The sequence below is a fragment of the Artemia sp. Qi Xiang Cuo genome, chromosome 14, assembly GCF_049724085.1.
Source record: "Artemia sp. Qi Xiang Cuo chromosome 14, ASM4972408v1, whole genome shotgun sequence".
In the NCBI taxonomy this organism is placed as follows: domain Eukaryota; kingdom Metazoa; phylum Arthropoda; class Branchiopoda; order Anostraca; family Artemiidae; genus Artemia; species Artemia sp. Qi Xiang Cuo.
This window is the reverse complement of record NC_142807.1, coordinates 10,228,309-10,244,277: the sequence shown is the minus strand read 5'-3', so window position 1 is coordinate 10,244,277 and position 15,969 is coordinate 10,228,309. Positions and strand designations below refer to the sequence as shown.

General features: G+C 34.1%; 1 protein-coding gene across 2 annotated transcripts in view; it reads right to left on the bottom strand.

Annotated features, from left to right (window-relative positions):
• Window positions 1-15,969, bottom strand: part of LOC148944115 (uncharacterized) — a 285,083-nt gene that overhangs the window by 232,304 nt on the left and 36,810 nt on the right. For both annotated transcript variants that reach the window (XM_089100272.1, XM_089100273.1), the window contains exons 3-6: window positions 11,548-11,708; window positions 9,849-10,085; window positions 8,083-8,252; window positions 4,484-4,885 (exon numbers count right to left, since the gene is read on the bottom strand). In XM_089100272.1, the coding sequence (XP_088956398.1) occupies window positions 4,484-4,885; window positions 8,083-8,252; window positions 9,849-10,085; window positions 11,548-11,708 (970 nt within the window). The remainder of the gene's footprint in view (window positions 1-4,483; window positions 4,886-8,082; window positions 8,253-9,848; window positions 10,086-11,547; window positions 11,709-15,969) is intronic.

The following is a 15,969-nucleotide window of genomic DNA, read 5'->3' as shown; positions in this document are numbered from 1 at the left end:
TAAACATATATTATATTTATTCATTAGTGATTGGAACGTGCAAAAACAATCTTTTCATTCAGCTGACAACTTAACATTTTTCAGTCACGGGCTGTTTTAAAAATGGGTGGTGTTAAAAAAAAGGGGGGATTATTTAAAAAATTTAATATAAAAAAGAGAAGCAATGCTCTTAGGGTTGGTAACTGTTTTATACCTTTTTTTTTACTACTACTACTACTACTACTACTACTACTAATAACTCACCGCAGCACAAATCTTTGACTTACTTGACTCAAAGCTCTTGCTCGGCAGCGTCGCCATCGTAGAGGGAACCAGACGTCAGTGCCGTTAGTCGTCTCCAGAGTGGTCTGTTTTGGCCCAGGGTAGGAGCTTCACTCGGGTCAATGCCCCACTTCGTGAGTCGATCGCGGATGATATCCCCCCATCTCATACGTGGTCTACCTCTGGGGCGTTTCCAGTCGTTTGTAGTTGGATCGAAGTCAAATATAACTCGAGCAGGTGTTTCAGTGGGTAGGCGTAGTAAATGATCGTACCAACGCAGCGAGCGGGACTCAAGCTGTTCAGACATGGGTGGTAACTTAAAGGAGCGGAGGATATCCATGTTCCGTACCCTGTCGAGCCACCTAACGTGTTCAATTTTGCAGAGGTGTTTTGTCAGGACAGCATCTACCTTCATGATCTGCGGCTGCGTCAAAGGCCAAGTCTCTAACATGTACAACACGACGCTTGCTACTGAGGCAGAGTAGATACGAGCTTTCGTGAGACGGCTGATCTGAGGTTTGTGGAATATTGTTCTTAATAAGCGGCCGAAAACGGCGTTCGCCTTGCTGATATCTCTGCATCTAGATTTCCATTTGAGCAAACAATTGAACCAATTTAGGTGAACTGCTTGACTATCTCAACATCTTGGCCAGAAACTTCTATAGTTGTCAGAGGGCTGCATGGTGTCTTGTCCACAGGTAATAATTTGGTCTTGGTCCAGTTTACATTTAAACCAAGTTTTCCTGAAAAAGATGCCAGGGTTTCCAGGGTGGTTTTGATGTCAGTAAGATTTTCACATACCAATGCAACATCGTCAGCGAAGTCGACATCAGCCAGAACTCTTCCAGCGAAATGGATTCCAAACGGATGCGCCAGCAGTGTTGTGTTGAGAACATGGTCCATGACACAGTTTAAGAGTTCGGGAGCAGCAGCGCAGCCTTGCCGAACACCATTTCTAATTTGAAAATGTGATGAGAGCTGGCCATTTACAAGAACAGCACTTTTGGTCTTATTGTGTAGTTCTTTGAACAGATTGACAATTTTCTTAGGTACACCAGCAGATTGAAGGATCAACCACAGTGACTGTCTGTCGACCGTGTCGAAAGCAGATGGAAAATCGACGAAGACAATGTATGCTTTCCTTTTATATTCTAGTTTTCTCTGAATCCAGCTTGCTGGTGGCGACGATGGGGATGGAGGTACTTTGTTGCCCGCTTGAGGAGCAGCATGGTGAAGAGTTTGCCGGGTACCGAGAGTCTTTCCTCTTGTAGACTGGCACAAGTAAGCCGGTCTTCCAGTCTGATGGTATTATTTCAGAGCGCCACACAGTATTGAACAGCCCTTGTAGCCAGAGGGTCAAGGATGGATCGCCATTTTTAAGGAGTTCTGATGTCAGGCCACATACTCCCAGCGCTTTGCTGTTCTTCAGCTTTCGTGCTACTCCTTTAATTTCTTCTGCTGTAAATTCAGTGCCATCAGGGGCAGGTGTAGCATTCTCAGCCACAGCAGTAATCTCGTCGTCAATTTGGTCAGGTGGGTCTGAGTTCAGTAGCTTCTCGAAGTGTTGCTCCCACAGGCGAAAGCACTGTGATTTGTCGTAAATGTTTTCGGAACTGGCGTTATGGAGAAACGATGTAGTTTGAGTGTATTGACCTGAGAGCTCACGGAGGATCTTATATGTGGCTCCGATGTCCTTTTTTTTTGGCGGCCTCTTAGAGCTCGCGTGCTTTTTTGTCAATAAAGGTCTTACGGTCTTTGTGCAGCATGATGTTACGCTCCTTATTTAATTGCCTATACGCTGTCATGTCCCCGCGAAGGCGGGGTTCCCGTCTGCGATCAATAATGGCGAGGGACTCGTTGCTGATCCAGTCTTTTTGCTTACGCTGTTTCATTCCAGCAGCCCTAGTTGCAGCTGCAAGAGCAGTCTCTTTGAAGACCATCCATACACCTTCACTATCATCGCATTGCGTAAGAACCTCAAATTTTTTGGATATTTCGGCCTGATACTGCTTAGCCAAAGCTAGGTCTTGCCGGATACGATAGGTATCAATTTTCCGAGGTTTCTGGCTGGTTTTTGTAGCTTTCAGGCGAAGCCGGATTTTGGCTGCAACAAGACGATGGTCAGTGTTCCCAAGTTCGACGCCTCGGTAGGTGCGACAATTCTGCACAGAAGACAGCCATCGCCGGCGTATGAGGATGTAGTTGACCATCTTCTTCGTTGATTCATCATTACTATACCAGGTGTACTTGGCTATATTGGGTCTCTGAAACCAAGTGTTTGCAATGGTAAGATTGTGGGCGAGACAGCAGTTCAACATTCTCTCTCCGTTGTCGTTTAGGCTATCTACTGTTACGGGTCCAACAGCGAAATCCCAAAGGCCAGACTCATTTGAAATGCTAGCATTCATATCTCCTAGAAAGATGAGGTAGGTACTGACGAGAGCTCAGAACTTAAAAGGGTATAGAAGTCATCCTTATCTTCTTCCTGGGCTTCATTTGTGGGGGCATAACAGGTGATTGTGGCTATTTTTCCATGTTTACCATCAAGCCTTGCTCTCAGGAGCCTGGGTGTAACTGGTGTGAATGACAGAAGGGCCTTGCGTGCGGTACTGTTCAGCACTAGGCCAACGCCTCCTCGCTTGTGGTGACCCCCAGACCAAAGCAGTGTGCGCCTTTCACCAATGTTCTCCTCAGCATCACCAGATAGATGTGTTTCAGTGATTCCAGCAATTGTAACTTTATATTTCTTTAATTCTCTGGCTAATAGAAGCTTTGAACCAGGTTGGTTCAGTGTCAGAACATTCCAGGTGGCCACATTGATACCACCTTGGTCAACCATATTCAGAGGGAATCATCCGTGGGCGGTCCGAGGTCGAGACGGGGTTTGAGATGATATATCCAAGGCTGAATTTCTGGTTCCATTCGTAGCAATAGAAGTTTCAGGAGGAGGGCTGCCAACCAAACCACCCCTAGATGCATTTGGTTCTCTGGTGGCTAGCCAGGTATCCAGAGGCACGTGGAGGTTGTTCTTCATGCACCCATTTGCATGGGAACTAACTCCGGACGACCATCATTATCTCCAAATCCACCTGAGGTAAAAACAGCTACGCACGCTCCTCCTGAACCCCAATAAATTCAAAGCCACCCTCTTTACACCCTCCCAAGAAGTTCCAATTTCAATTAAGTTCCAACTTCATGACATCGTCCTACCTGTTTTCCGTTTAGACCTAGACGGTTGGCCGAAAAGCACAATATTTGGCAATCTGTCATCCTTCCTCCGCAGAACGTGTCCTAGCCATCCCAACCTTTCTTTTATTATAGCCCTAGAAAGCAGGATAGAACCCCATTTTTTGTACAGTTTACTGTTTGAAATACGGCCAGTCAGACGGGTACCCAAAAGAATTCTTAGGCAATTCCTCTGGAAAAGATCTAACAAATCATCCTCAGTTTTTCAGAGCGCCCACGTGTCAGAACCATACTTGACCAATGTCACCACTGTCGCTTCTAATATTCTTATATCAGTTTTCAGACATATAGACCTATTCTTCCAAACTCTTTTCAACTGTTTCATGATCCCCCTCCTTTACAGGCTATGGAGCCTTTGTGGGATTAGTGATTTTACTGACTGAACGATTTTTGTTATTTGTCGGATTTAACTGAATAGAACAAATTTGAAGAAAAAAAAAACTGCGAAAAAGAACACCCTGGTCTTGTTTTTTTTTATTTTTAACATATCCACTGCGCCCACCATCATAAAATTTGCATAGAATAGAATTTAATTAAAAAAATTCTTTCACAGCATGGTTGCCGAATTTGAATACTAGCACTAGTATAGCACTAGTGTAGCACTCGTATATATCTTTACTAATAATACTACCTAGCTAAGTGAAGCTATCCACTTGATCGATCTTCTCGTTGCCCAACATTTTACACTTTTGAGCAACGTTGAGCAACGTTGGACAACGTTGTAATGTAATTTCTTTTACGCTGTAATGAAACTTTTTTTTTAGTCAGATTTCATAACTGTTGCTATGACCAGACATATATTCTAACTGTTATCTATTGCTTTAATTTAAAAAGAAAATGAAGTTTTTTCTGGTATAGAGACTTTCCCTTTTCCCCCTCTTTTTCTGGGGGTCCTATTTAATACCAAAAGTATGATTCGGTTCTTTTTATTTTCTTATGTTTTTTAATACATAATTAAAATCCGGCTTTGACATACCTTGCTTTTTTATCATCCAAGCTGTAATAAATTTTAGAAATCTGCGCATAAGTCATCTTTTTCAGCTCTTTAATTAAAACATCAAATTGTCCAGTTACATCGTTTGTTAATGACTCCTCACTGTTTTTAACCAAATCCTTTAAAACCGCTATCACTTGTTTTGGACTCCCTTCATTAACTCTATTTCCACCATGTGGCTTATATATCAAGGAACTTCTTTCAAAAGTAATATCAGGGAATGGTAAATTAGTCTCTTCTTTGTTTTTATACGTAAGAGACTGGTGGATTTTAGTTTCAGCCCCACCCCTCTGGCCAGTGAATGGTTGAAATACATGAGATTCTGCGCAGTCCGCTTTTTGTAGGTGACCATCTAGGAATTTCTGCTCGCAGCTTTGATCAGATCTGAAATAAATATGAAATAAATAACTCCCGTAATTAACTGAAAATAAATAACTCTCATAATAAAACTAGTAGTTATGAAGAAACTTATAAATGATATATATGAATAAAAAAATATGAAATAAATAAATAACTGAAATGAAATAAATAACTTAGTTAGAAAACAGTAGCGTGAAAAGCAATGGTACCTAGAATGACGTTGCCTTGGTAACCTGATGTGGTGTAGCAACATTTGATTGGCTTTTCTAACTAAAGTTTTGTAGAAAAGCACTTTTTTTTTGTTTTGTGTTTTTTTGTTTTTTTTTTCAACATAAATGATACGCTGTAGTTGTCAAAACCCCAAAACTTTTGAAACGATATAGGCTATATCTTGCGGAATATTTTCGTAAAAAAAAATATTTTCTACTTCTAATTCTTTATTTTCTTCTTCTGGCCCCAAATGAACGGTGTTCAAACAGTTCGTGGTAACGAACTGTAAGTAAGGAGCGACGCGGCTCAGTAGTAACCGAAACTCTAAAAAACGGAATTTTTACACCAATAAATATATCAGAAGCATTGGATTATTATGCTGATTCCGAATATATAATATTCATTTAGTTTAGTGTCACCCATCAAAGGCTATAGGCCTGAGAAAATTTTCTGGATTTTTGAAAAAGAGGAAAACACCCCCTAAACGCCAAAAAATATTAATGAAAATCACACCAATAGATTAAGCGTATCAGAGAACCCTACTATAGAGGTTCCAAGCTCTTATCTGCAAAAATATGGAATGTTGTATTTTTTGGCGTGAAGAAAGATCACGGATGCATGTTTATTTGTTCTTGTTTTTTCTGGTGGTGATCGTATCGAACCAATGGTCTTAGAATATCAGGATAGGCCTCATTTGAACGGAAATTAAAAGTTCTAGTACTCTTCTTTTGGTCTGTAAGTGACCAAAAAATTTGGAGGACAATTAGCCCCCCCTCCTACGCCCTTTTTCCTAGAAGTTGTCTGATAAAAATTTTGATAGCCATTTTGTTCAGTATAGTTGAAAGGTCCTTGGAGATGACATATCCCCCCAAAACCACCAGAGGAAGGGTCCAAGTTATGAAATTCCTTCCCATTTGATTTGATACTTTCTCATAGCCTTTGCCGTTTTCCGTAGGACAAAGACCACAGAAATTGTTCATAAAAACGGGTATACGACACAACCCTATGTAACTACCTAAACTACAGCAATATTGTTCTCGCAAATAGCTACTAATCACTTTAATATGCTTATCTGATACACCCCTGTCCTTCGCCAAAGTTCTTTGATCGACTGAATCAAATGCCAGTTCATAATCTTTAAGAGTGAGGACAAAAGGAGCATGATGAGTCAAACACTTCCCAATTATTAACCTAAGAGTGAAAATTTGGTCTACACATCTCCTCCCCTCACTAAAAACCAAAGCGTTCTTCCCTTAAGTCTACACATCCCCTTCCCTTACTAAAACCAAAGCGTTTTTCCCTTAAGACCTTATCCACAAAACCTCTTGGCCTAATAAGTATCTTCAATCTAGGCTACTTCCCCACAGAAACCAAACTAATGCCCCTACAATTATCCCACTCACTCTTATCACCTTTCTAATAAAAGTAGGACAATATTTATTTTCAAAAGACTATCACAAGCTTCAATAGAGCCGAATTCGCTATATATGTACAGTAAACGTAAGGAAAACAAAGAAACAACAAAGACAGCAAAACAACAGTTAAAATAAAAAAGTTGTCTGTAAATAAATAATTGAACAATATATTATGGCCTCTCGGGATATGATTTTAACAGTAAAGTTGACTTTGTTTAGTTGTAAGGTTTGTGGTTCCGATTAGGATGTGTGGTGTGTATTAATTGTTTTATAACTTATTTAATCCTGTATTGTTTTTTAGTGTATTTTAACCGCCCCCTTGGAAAAGTTTTTTTTTTACTTCTCGGGGTGGCTGTTAACATTGATGTTGTTTTTTTTGGTTTAATAAGTACATCTCTCTCTAAAAACGAAACATGTGTAAAAATCATAAACAATAAGTAGAACAACAGGGAAATTTTTATACAAGACAGTGGAACGCAACTTTGAATGAATATTTCGATCCTATATCCAAGGGCCGTCCTCAGCAAAACAAACGAAGAAAAAACTAATTTATCTCAAATTTCAGAACCCCCATATCTCAAAAACCCGTTTACCACACTATCAGCACCTTAGGCCTTACTATTTTAATTTTTCTAATGCTGTCTCTAACTCCACTTCACAAAGTAAACCTTAACCTCGAAAATGCCACAATTTTTTATTCATTTCTGTATCATTTCCAACAATTTGTCACGTTTGACATTCCTAATTATTCTGTCCTTCTCCCTTAACACTTTTCCTACTATTAATTTAGGTGCCATTCCTACCTTTAACTTGGACAAGCCCACTGTGAATACCTCCTATCAATTTCTTAACATGCCATTACAATATTATATTAATACGTCTTCTGGCTTCATATTCCCGATCTTCAGAAGCTTTTAAGTAACAAAAGATCATTATATTAAAAATTAAAATGTAAGTTAAGGAAATAGAATTAACCCATTCTCAGTTAATGTTTCATATATAATTCTATAAAAAAAATTGAGAACAGCTTACGTTTTGCGTATATATTTGTAAATTCTATCCACCGTAGACATGTTCTAGATAGGGGATTGGTGATACTCATATTAAATTACGTAAGGAAGGTCTAATTACGTTAGGTAATTACGTAATTACGGAGGTAAATTCCGTAACGAGGGTGGTAAGGAGCTATAAAAAAGTAAGGAGGGTCTATCATATCTCAAGCAACTTTAAATTTTAGGTTAACTTGGGTTTGAAACTCGCACTTACCTGCTAAAGAAGTTTTCTGCTGGGAAGCAGAAACATAGCACAAATTAAAAAAAATATTGAGCAAACATAGCTCAATAACTTCAGATTGTCGTCTCAAATATAGGCTACAAAACTTAAGTTCAGATAAAATACTCTAGGCTCTGGCTTAAGGCTCTGACGCAAACTTCCAAAATGTAATGATACATTCATAATAAATTGAAAACAGGCGGCATAGAAAAAAAAGAAGAAAAAAACAGGGCTAAAGCAAACTGATACTCCTGGAAAACATTGAAAAAGAGAAAAAAAAATGAGTCCAAATTAGGAAGGAGTTCAAAAATCCATTTTCGTTACCTGAGCAAGGGCAAGGATTGAACAGATGACATGGTATTGTATGGTACCGTTGTTAGCCTTGTATGCTGGTGAGCGTGGCGACCTGAGCAACCAAGCAAATTCTTCGTTTTACGAATAGTACTTGAGCTGATTTTTGTGTAGTTGGTTTCACAATAGCCAGTGACATCAGCCTAATTGGAACAAATATATAAATAAGTAAAATAATTTAAAGCATATTCACATTATTATGAGAGTAAATGTAAAAATAGCAAATACTAAAAATATGAGAAGTAGATATAATAACGAGAAAATAGGTTTACAATCATTAAGCCAAAGTGAAACACTGCATTTTACAAGTTGCCCTGAAGTAATAGTAGTAATCGGAGTAGCGACGCTTCCTGACACCTAAGGTACCTGCTTCAGTCCTGCAGTGTATTCCTACACCAAGGTTCGATCTCCTGGTCCAGTATTACCAAACTAAGGTCAAATCCACTGTCCCACAACAGGACACAGCAGCCCTGGTTCTTTGTAGCTGCCAAGCCAAAAATTATAAAAATATCTTACTACTCCATCCGAGCCTCTGGTTCTGCTTTAAGAAGAAAATGACACGCAGTAGGCTATTTAAAATTTGGACCATGCGCAGTAAAATGTTTTTGTCTACCAAATTTGCATAAGAACTTAATATTGGTTCAACAAAAGCATAAACACAGAGATGACACCAATGACCTAACACCAATGATGACCTAAGAAATGACCTAACATCAATGATGAATCCAGAACTTCAGTAGTAGAGTTGATGTATAAAACTAGTTTACAATTGGTTACTGCTGCATCCTTTGTCTTCTTTTTATAATTATTTTTTCGAAGATTGCACTGCCAAGCTTGGCACCCTTCTTTTTATTGCGCATTAGAATGCAAAAATAAACACAGTTTTTTAATTAAGTATTTTTTTCTAAGTTCGATATTAAAATATCACATTTTTTCAAATATTAGCCACTATTACGAAAGGTGTTTTGATGTACACACAGGAACAGCACAGAAATATAATACATATAAAAAAGACAGAAACAACAAATATAAAAATAAAACACATCAGCCAAGTTTTTGCAATCAAAGTGTTCTTTGAACTTTTTTGAGTGTTCTTTGAGTACTCATAGGATTTTTTGTTCTTTGAACTCAATTAACCATAATCTTTAAATTCTCTTGACATCTACTGTATTTTTACAAACTCAAACTTATAGGTTAGTTTTTTCTAGCCTTTCAAAATAAAAATATATTTCATAGCCTTTAGTTTTTATAGCCTTTGAAAAAAAAATATTACAAATATTACACTGCCATTCTATGACGAACGAATAAAAGTTCAAATTAGGATAAGTCCTTTTATTAGAGAGTGAAACAGATAAAAAAAACGTTCTGGACATCTTGATTACATATGCAGTGACCGTTATCAGCAGATAAACTAAAGTGTTATAATTAATACAAAAGATATTTATACTGAAAAAAAAAACATACAAAAAATAAATAAATAAACAGAAAATGTATTGAAAGTAATAAATAAATATAATTATATATTTATATTTTTTAATATATACATCATATATATATATATGTATATATATATATATATATATATATATATATATATATATATATATATATATATATATATATATATATATATATATATATATATATATATATATATACATATATATATATACATTTTTTATTTTAGGACACTTGAAGGATAATTGAGGGTTCATAGACCAAAATGTCAACTTTCTTACCTCAAGTACCGTCTGAGAGCTGGTGAAATCTGTCATTGAGTTTTGTAATGATGACAATATGCCTCTCTTTACGTTGAGTATCCATGGAAGCTCTGGTGCAGCACATATGGATTCAATCACACCATCCTGATAAGAGAAACGAAGAGGATGCTCTCCAAGCAATTTGCCAAACTCATTTGAACTTGGAGATGGAACTAGATAACCAGAGTTCAACTCTAGCAAGACAGAGTTTTTTACCTAGAAGTGAAAATGTATATTTTTTGTTGCTTATAATTGTTTTTGTTTTTTTTTTTTACTTTTTTAACATTTTGTCTCTTCTTATTTCTGAAACGGACATTTTTCTCTTTTTTGTTTCTTTATCTAGCAGCAGCCCCCCTTTTTTTATTGCACATTACAATGCACACATAAACACGATTTTTTAATTGAGTATTACTTTTTGTCTAATTTGACATTAAAATATCACATTTTTTCAAATATTAACAACTATTACGAAAGGTATTTTTATATACACTCGGCAAAAACATAGAAAAATAATACATATAAAAAAGACAGGAACAACAAATAAAAAAAAAAAAAAACACATCCGTCAAGTTTTTGCAATCAAAGTGTTCTTTGAACTTTTTTAGTGTTCTCTGAGTACTCAAAGGGTATTTTGTTCTTTGAACTCTTCAATTTACCGTAGTCTTTACAGCCTCTTGACATTAACTGTATCTTTACAAATTCAAAATTATGGGTTAGTTGTTTCAAACCTTTCAAAATAAAAATATATTGCTTCTTTGGATGGTTGTGTTTTATTGTTTCATACTTTCAAAAGCCAGTTTCTGCCTTTTATATTCCTTTTTTAACTCATAGTTGTGGTTTTAAAGTGAGTTGTTTTTAGTGAATATAAAACTTTCGATTATTACTTAGCTATAAATTGGGGGGGGGGGGGGTCAAACGGGCAATTTTCCTCTAGATTTAAAAAAATGCAGTTTTTTAGTATTTTCATTGAAAAAAAAATGATTAAAGTACCTTTTATCTTAAAATGAAAAAAAGCAAAAAGAAACAAATTTATAAAAGAACTACATTTCCCCTCTATCTATTTTCTGAATTGGGTGTCCCATTCAGGTTTAAGCCTCAATTTATAAGCCTCAATTTATTCATGGTTTAAGCCTCAATTTATTTATACATGTCAAAGTTTGATACAGTCCTAAATTTTCATTATCATTTGTAATTCTTCTACTTTTTCCTACTGGTTAATCCTTTTGTCACATTTTTTCATTATTGTATATATTTTGTGTTACAAATATATATATATTCTCTTATTGACACTAGCCTACTTTTAATTTTGTTTCAAATGTATTAGTTTTTCAAGAGAAAATATGTTGGCTTCGTATCAATATTCTGTGCGAGTCATTTCATGGGCTAGTTGAATCTTTCTGATTGATTTTTAATTTATGGATACTATAAATTTTCTTTTTCGGTTCTATTGGCTTGATTGGCTCATGTAAACACTGGCTTGCAAAGGAGGCAAGTTTACCTCTCTTGTGTATATACGTTTTTTAGTTAGTTTGGCCCAGAAGTCCGTGAGTTCATCTTAGACTTAAGACAAGTTCACATAAGTTTATATTGGATTTGCCACTTCAATAAATAAAAGTAAGTTGTACTTTCTACGCTTGCTCTACAATATATATTATAAAAAAAAACAAAAAATATTTACCCTTAGAATAAGTTCACACTCTGTTTCAACTTGAATATCAACATTTGCAGTAATTCTCAACTGAGAACTTCCATCATTCACCTCTTGCAGTGATGTTATGCTATCAGCAACATAGTCATATGTGTAAACTGTTCCAGGCTCATATTTTACTTTTGATGGTTCTAGAAGATAGGGATAATAAGAAAATATTTCAAGAATAAAAAGTAAAGTGTAAGAAAAGTTTATATATATATATATATATATATATATATATATATATATATATATATATATATATATATATATATATATATATATATATATATATATATATATATATATGTATATATATATATATATATATATATATATATGTATATATATATATATATATGTATATATATATATGTATATATATATATATATATATATATATATATATATATATATATATATATATATATATATATATATATATATATATATATATATATATATATATATATATATATATATATATATATATATATATATATTTTAATTCTTTAAAATTCCAAAAGACATTATTTTAATTCTTTTAGTAAGTAAAATTAAAGATTTTTTTAGCTATTAACAGGTAAAATTATTTTAATAAAATAATATATAACAGTAAAGATAAAATTCTTTGAATGTTCTCGAATTGATAATATTTTAAAAAGAGCTGTTTAGTAATGTATTAAAAAGAAGAAAGATTGAGAATCAATCATAATAGTGGAAATGTAGCATGAAAATAGACAAATATTTAATGTAATTATTGAATAAAGGAAATTCTAATTTTCGTCTTCTTTCTACTTTCTAATTTTCACAGCTATTTTAAAAGCAACCAAACACACTTACTGAGATTTATAAATGAAAACACAAAGATAATTAACACAGTAACACAAGATAATACAAGCTGCTTTCTCAGATGCAATCACAATTTAAATGACGCATAAGCTAGATATTTAGTAAATTTTAGAATTAATTAAAACATATTTTAATTTATAAACAGACTCTGCATCACAATTTTTGACAGACATCAGGCAGAGGTAACATTTGGAGAAGAATCAGGGGAGCATTCCTCTCTTAAAGGTTAAAACTTGCAAGGAAGTATCTTCAAAAACGAAAAAATTTATAAAATATCATTTTTAATATTACACCCCTGAGAAAATACTTAGATCTCCCTCCTGCCCCCAAAAAACTGAAATACATCTCAATAGTCTTGTACCCGTTGGTGCTATTAATGAGCAGCTTCTTAGCATGTGAGTTTTCTGTTATACGAGGTTAACAAAATGTTCACAAATAGATCTAAGGGCCAAAATAAGACCAGAAGATGCGTTTTTTTTCTTCTTTTTTTTATTTCTACCTTAAATGCCTTTCTACTTATGAAGCTTCAAAGATTATATAGGAAGTTGTTTGTAACTAAAACAAAAGAATTGGAAGTTTGGCTTTAAAAAGTGATTTTCTAGAGTTGGACAAAATTCCAAACCAAATAGTTTTATTTTTTTTAAATTAGCATCTTTCTGGCCTCTAATTTAGACTGGAGGTCCATTCCTAATAGTTTCAATTATGCTTTTAGCATAGCAAAACAATTTTCAAAGTCTACGGTCCTGATGTATTAGATCCATTCCTAAGAATTTCATTGAACTGGGGCAGCAGGAGTCATAAAAATTGCGTAGCAAAGCTGAGAAAAATTGCGTAGCAAACAATATTTGGAAATGAGGGGCGGATCTAGAGCAAGATTTTGTGGGGAGGGGGAACAATACAACAAGGGCGTGAATGAGCAAAATCTTGGGGAGGGGGCCAATGTGACAAGATTGACAAATTTCTTTTTTAAAAAGAAGTAAAAAAACAGAGAAAAAAGGAATGAGGGCGCCAGAAAAAATCTGGAGGGGGGACCCCACCACCCCCTGGATCCACCAGTGATTGAAATTAGACTAAAGTCACTGAAAGTAATACTAAAGCTTCATTACAGAGTGTTTATGATAAAGGATTATGTTTAATACTTTTCACTCTATCCAAAGATGGGCAAACTTGTAATTCAATATCTTTCTGCTAATTTGAAAAGTTGTTGAGCAATGTGAATCTCATTTATAGGAATAGCCTTCTTTGCCATAAAGAGCTAGTCTCAAGCACTTATCTCAACTGGCCCTCTCTCCAAGATGCTAGCTCTCCATATATTAATAGGTTAATATCCAGAAAAACTGGCTCTAACTTTATGCAAAATTCAAAATTGGCTGAAAGCCCAGGTTAATTGTAGCAACCACTTTACCAAGGCCTTCAGCCCAAAAAATAGCCCTCTTGAGCAAAAGAAAGTTGTGGTTTAAATGGGAATATTTTTGGAGGATTTTGATACTATCTTTAAATATCTTTCTGTTTCGCAGTAAAAGGAGAGAGCATGTTCCCACCCAGTGGGAGCATGATAGCCTATGTAAAATAGGTTAAGATTCGATACAAGGTGCAAAACAGAAAGGGGAAAAAAAAAGAAATAGGCCCTCTATTCAATGGTCTTTCCAAATTTAATAATTTCTACTATGACCATGCACAATTGTTATACATTGCATCATGACCCTCACCTTTCAAAGGGGCAAGATATAAGCCTAGGCTATATTCAACAGTTTTCTGGCTTTATTTTAAATCAATTCTTGATGATTACCAAGCACAAAAAACAATGACCAATCTACCAAATCAGCAGAGTTTGGCACACAACCTAGGGCTATATCTGGCCACAATTTGGAGGGGGGCTAACAATGTAATTGTGATGGTAGTAATTATTATATTTGGAAGGCACATTAAACAGAGGATCCAGTGCTATATCCAGTTTTGTTAGATTTATCCATGTTTAGATAACTGTAGTTAAAAGAGGAATGTACTATTCAATGCTGGGACATACACAGGGGAAGGAGGGGGGTGTAGGGTCTTAATCTACCCAGAGATCCAAAATTTCACTGCATTTCTGGGGTCTTATAAATTAAATCACTAAATAATTACCCCCCCCCCCAAAAAAAAAGAATCTGTCTTCCTCCCTCCCCCCCAGAAAAAATCCTATATACATGTTTGAATTAATTCACCTTTTAATACCTATTCCTAATATACTAATCACTACTCTTGAAAATGTGCCCTGCCCCCTGTCCCCACAGTAGGACCAGATATACAAAACTTACTGATTTTCTGTTTTCCTTTTTATGTTAGATTCAATTCATTTGGCATTTTGAACCAAATAGGCTACTGATGAGAAATTATCACATAAACAGTGTAAAGTAAAAAATTCAGAAAAGCAGCTAATATAGTCTAGAGCTATACTTTGCCCCATTGGGTAAGGCTATAGTGCATTTGGAAGGGTAGTAATTGCTATATTTGGAATCAGCATATCAGCTGGTTTGTTCATCTTTTGGACAGCCAGATTATCTGAATATCAATAAAATTACTTTCTTATATGATTTCTACCCTAGGCTATAATAATGTTGACCCAAAAATTTTCTACTCCTAGTAGCCAGCTTCACAACCTAGCATAACATCAAGTTACTTAGATGTAACAAACTGAATTAAATTATAAAAAAAAATTGGGAGTACACCTTGAGTTTTTTTCCATTGTTTAGCACTAGTTAATTTTCCCAAAATTGGGTACATATATATATATATATATATATACACACACACACACACACACACACACACACACACACACACACACACACACACACACACACACACACACACACACACACACACACACACACATATATATATATATATATATATATATATATATATATATATATATATATATATATATATATATATATATACACACACACACACACATATATATATATATATATATATATATATATATATATATATATATATATATATATATATATATATATATATATATATATATATATATATATATATATATATATATATATATATATATATATATATATATATATATATATATATATATATATATATATATATATATATATATATATATATATATATATATATATATATATATATATATATATATATATATATATATATATATATATATATATATATATATATATATATATATATATATATATATATATATATATATATATATATATATATATATATATATATATATATATATATATATATATATATATATATACCTGATACAGAGAAAAGATGAATGCACTAGCCTACTTGATTCATTTTTTATGCTCTTTCTAAATATAATACTCAATGAACTTGTAGATGCATCCTCTCCTTATGGTTCCATATATTCCTTATATGTACAGCCCATAGTCTAATATATTTTTCAATATTTAGTTGAGCAAATTTATAGTTGTTTTCTATTTTTTCATTAAAATGCAATAAAGTCATTTTTAAATGTAAATTTCTCCCAAAAAGTTATTTTTGAAAACCTAT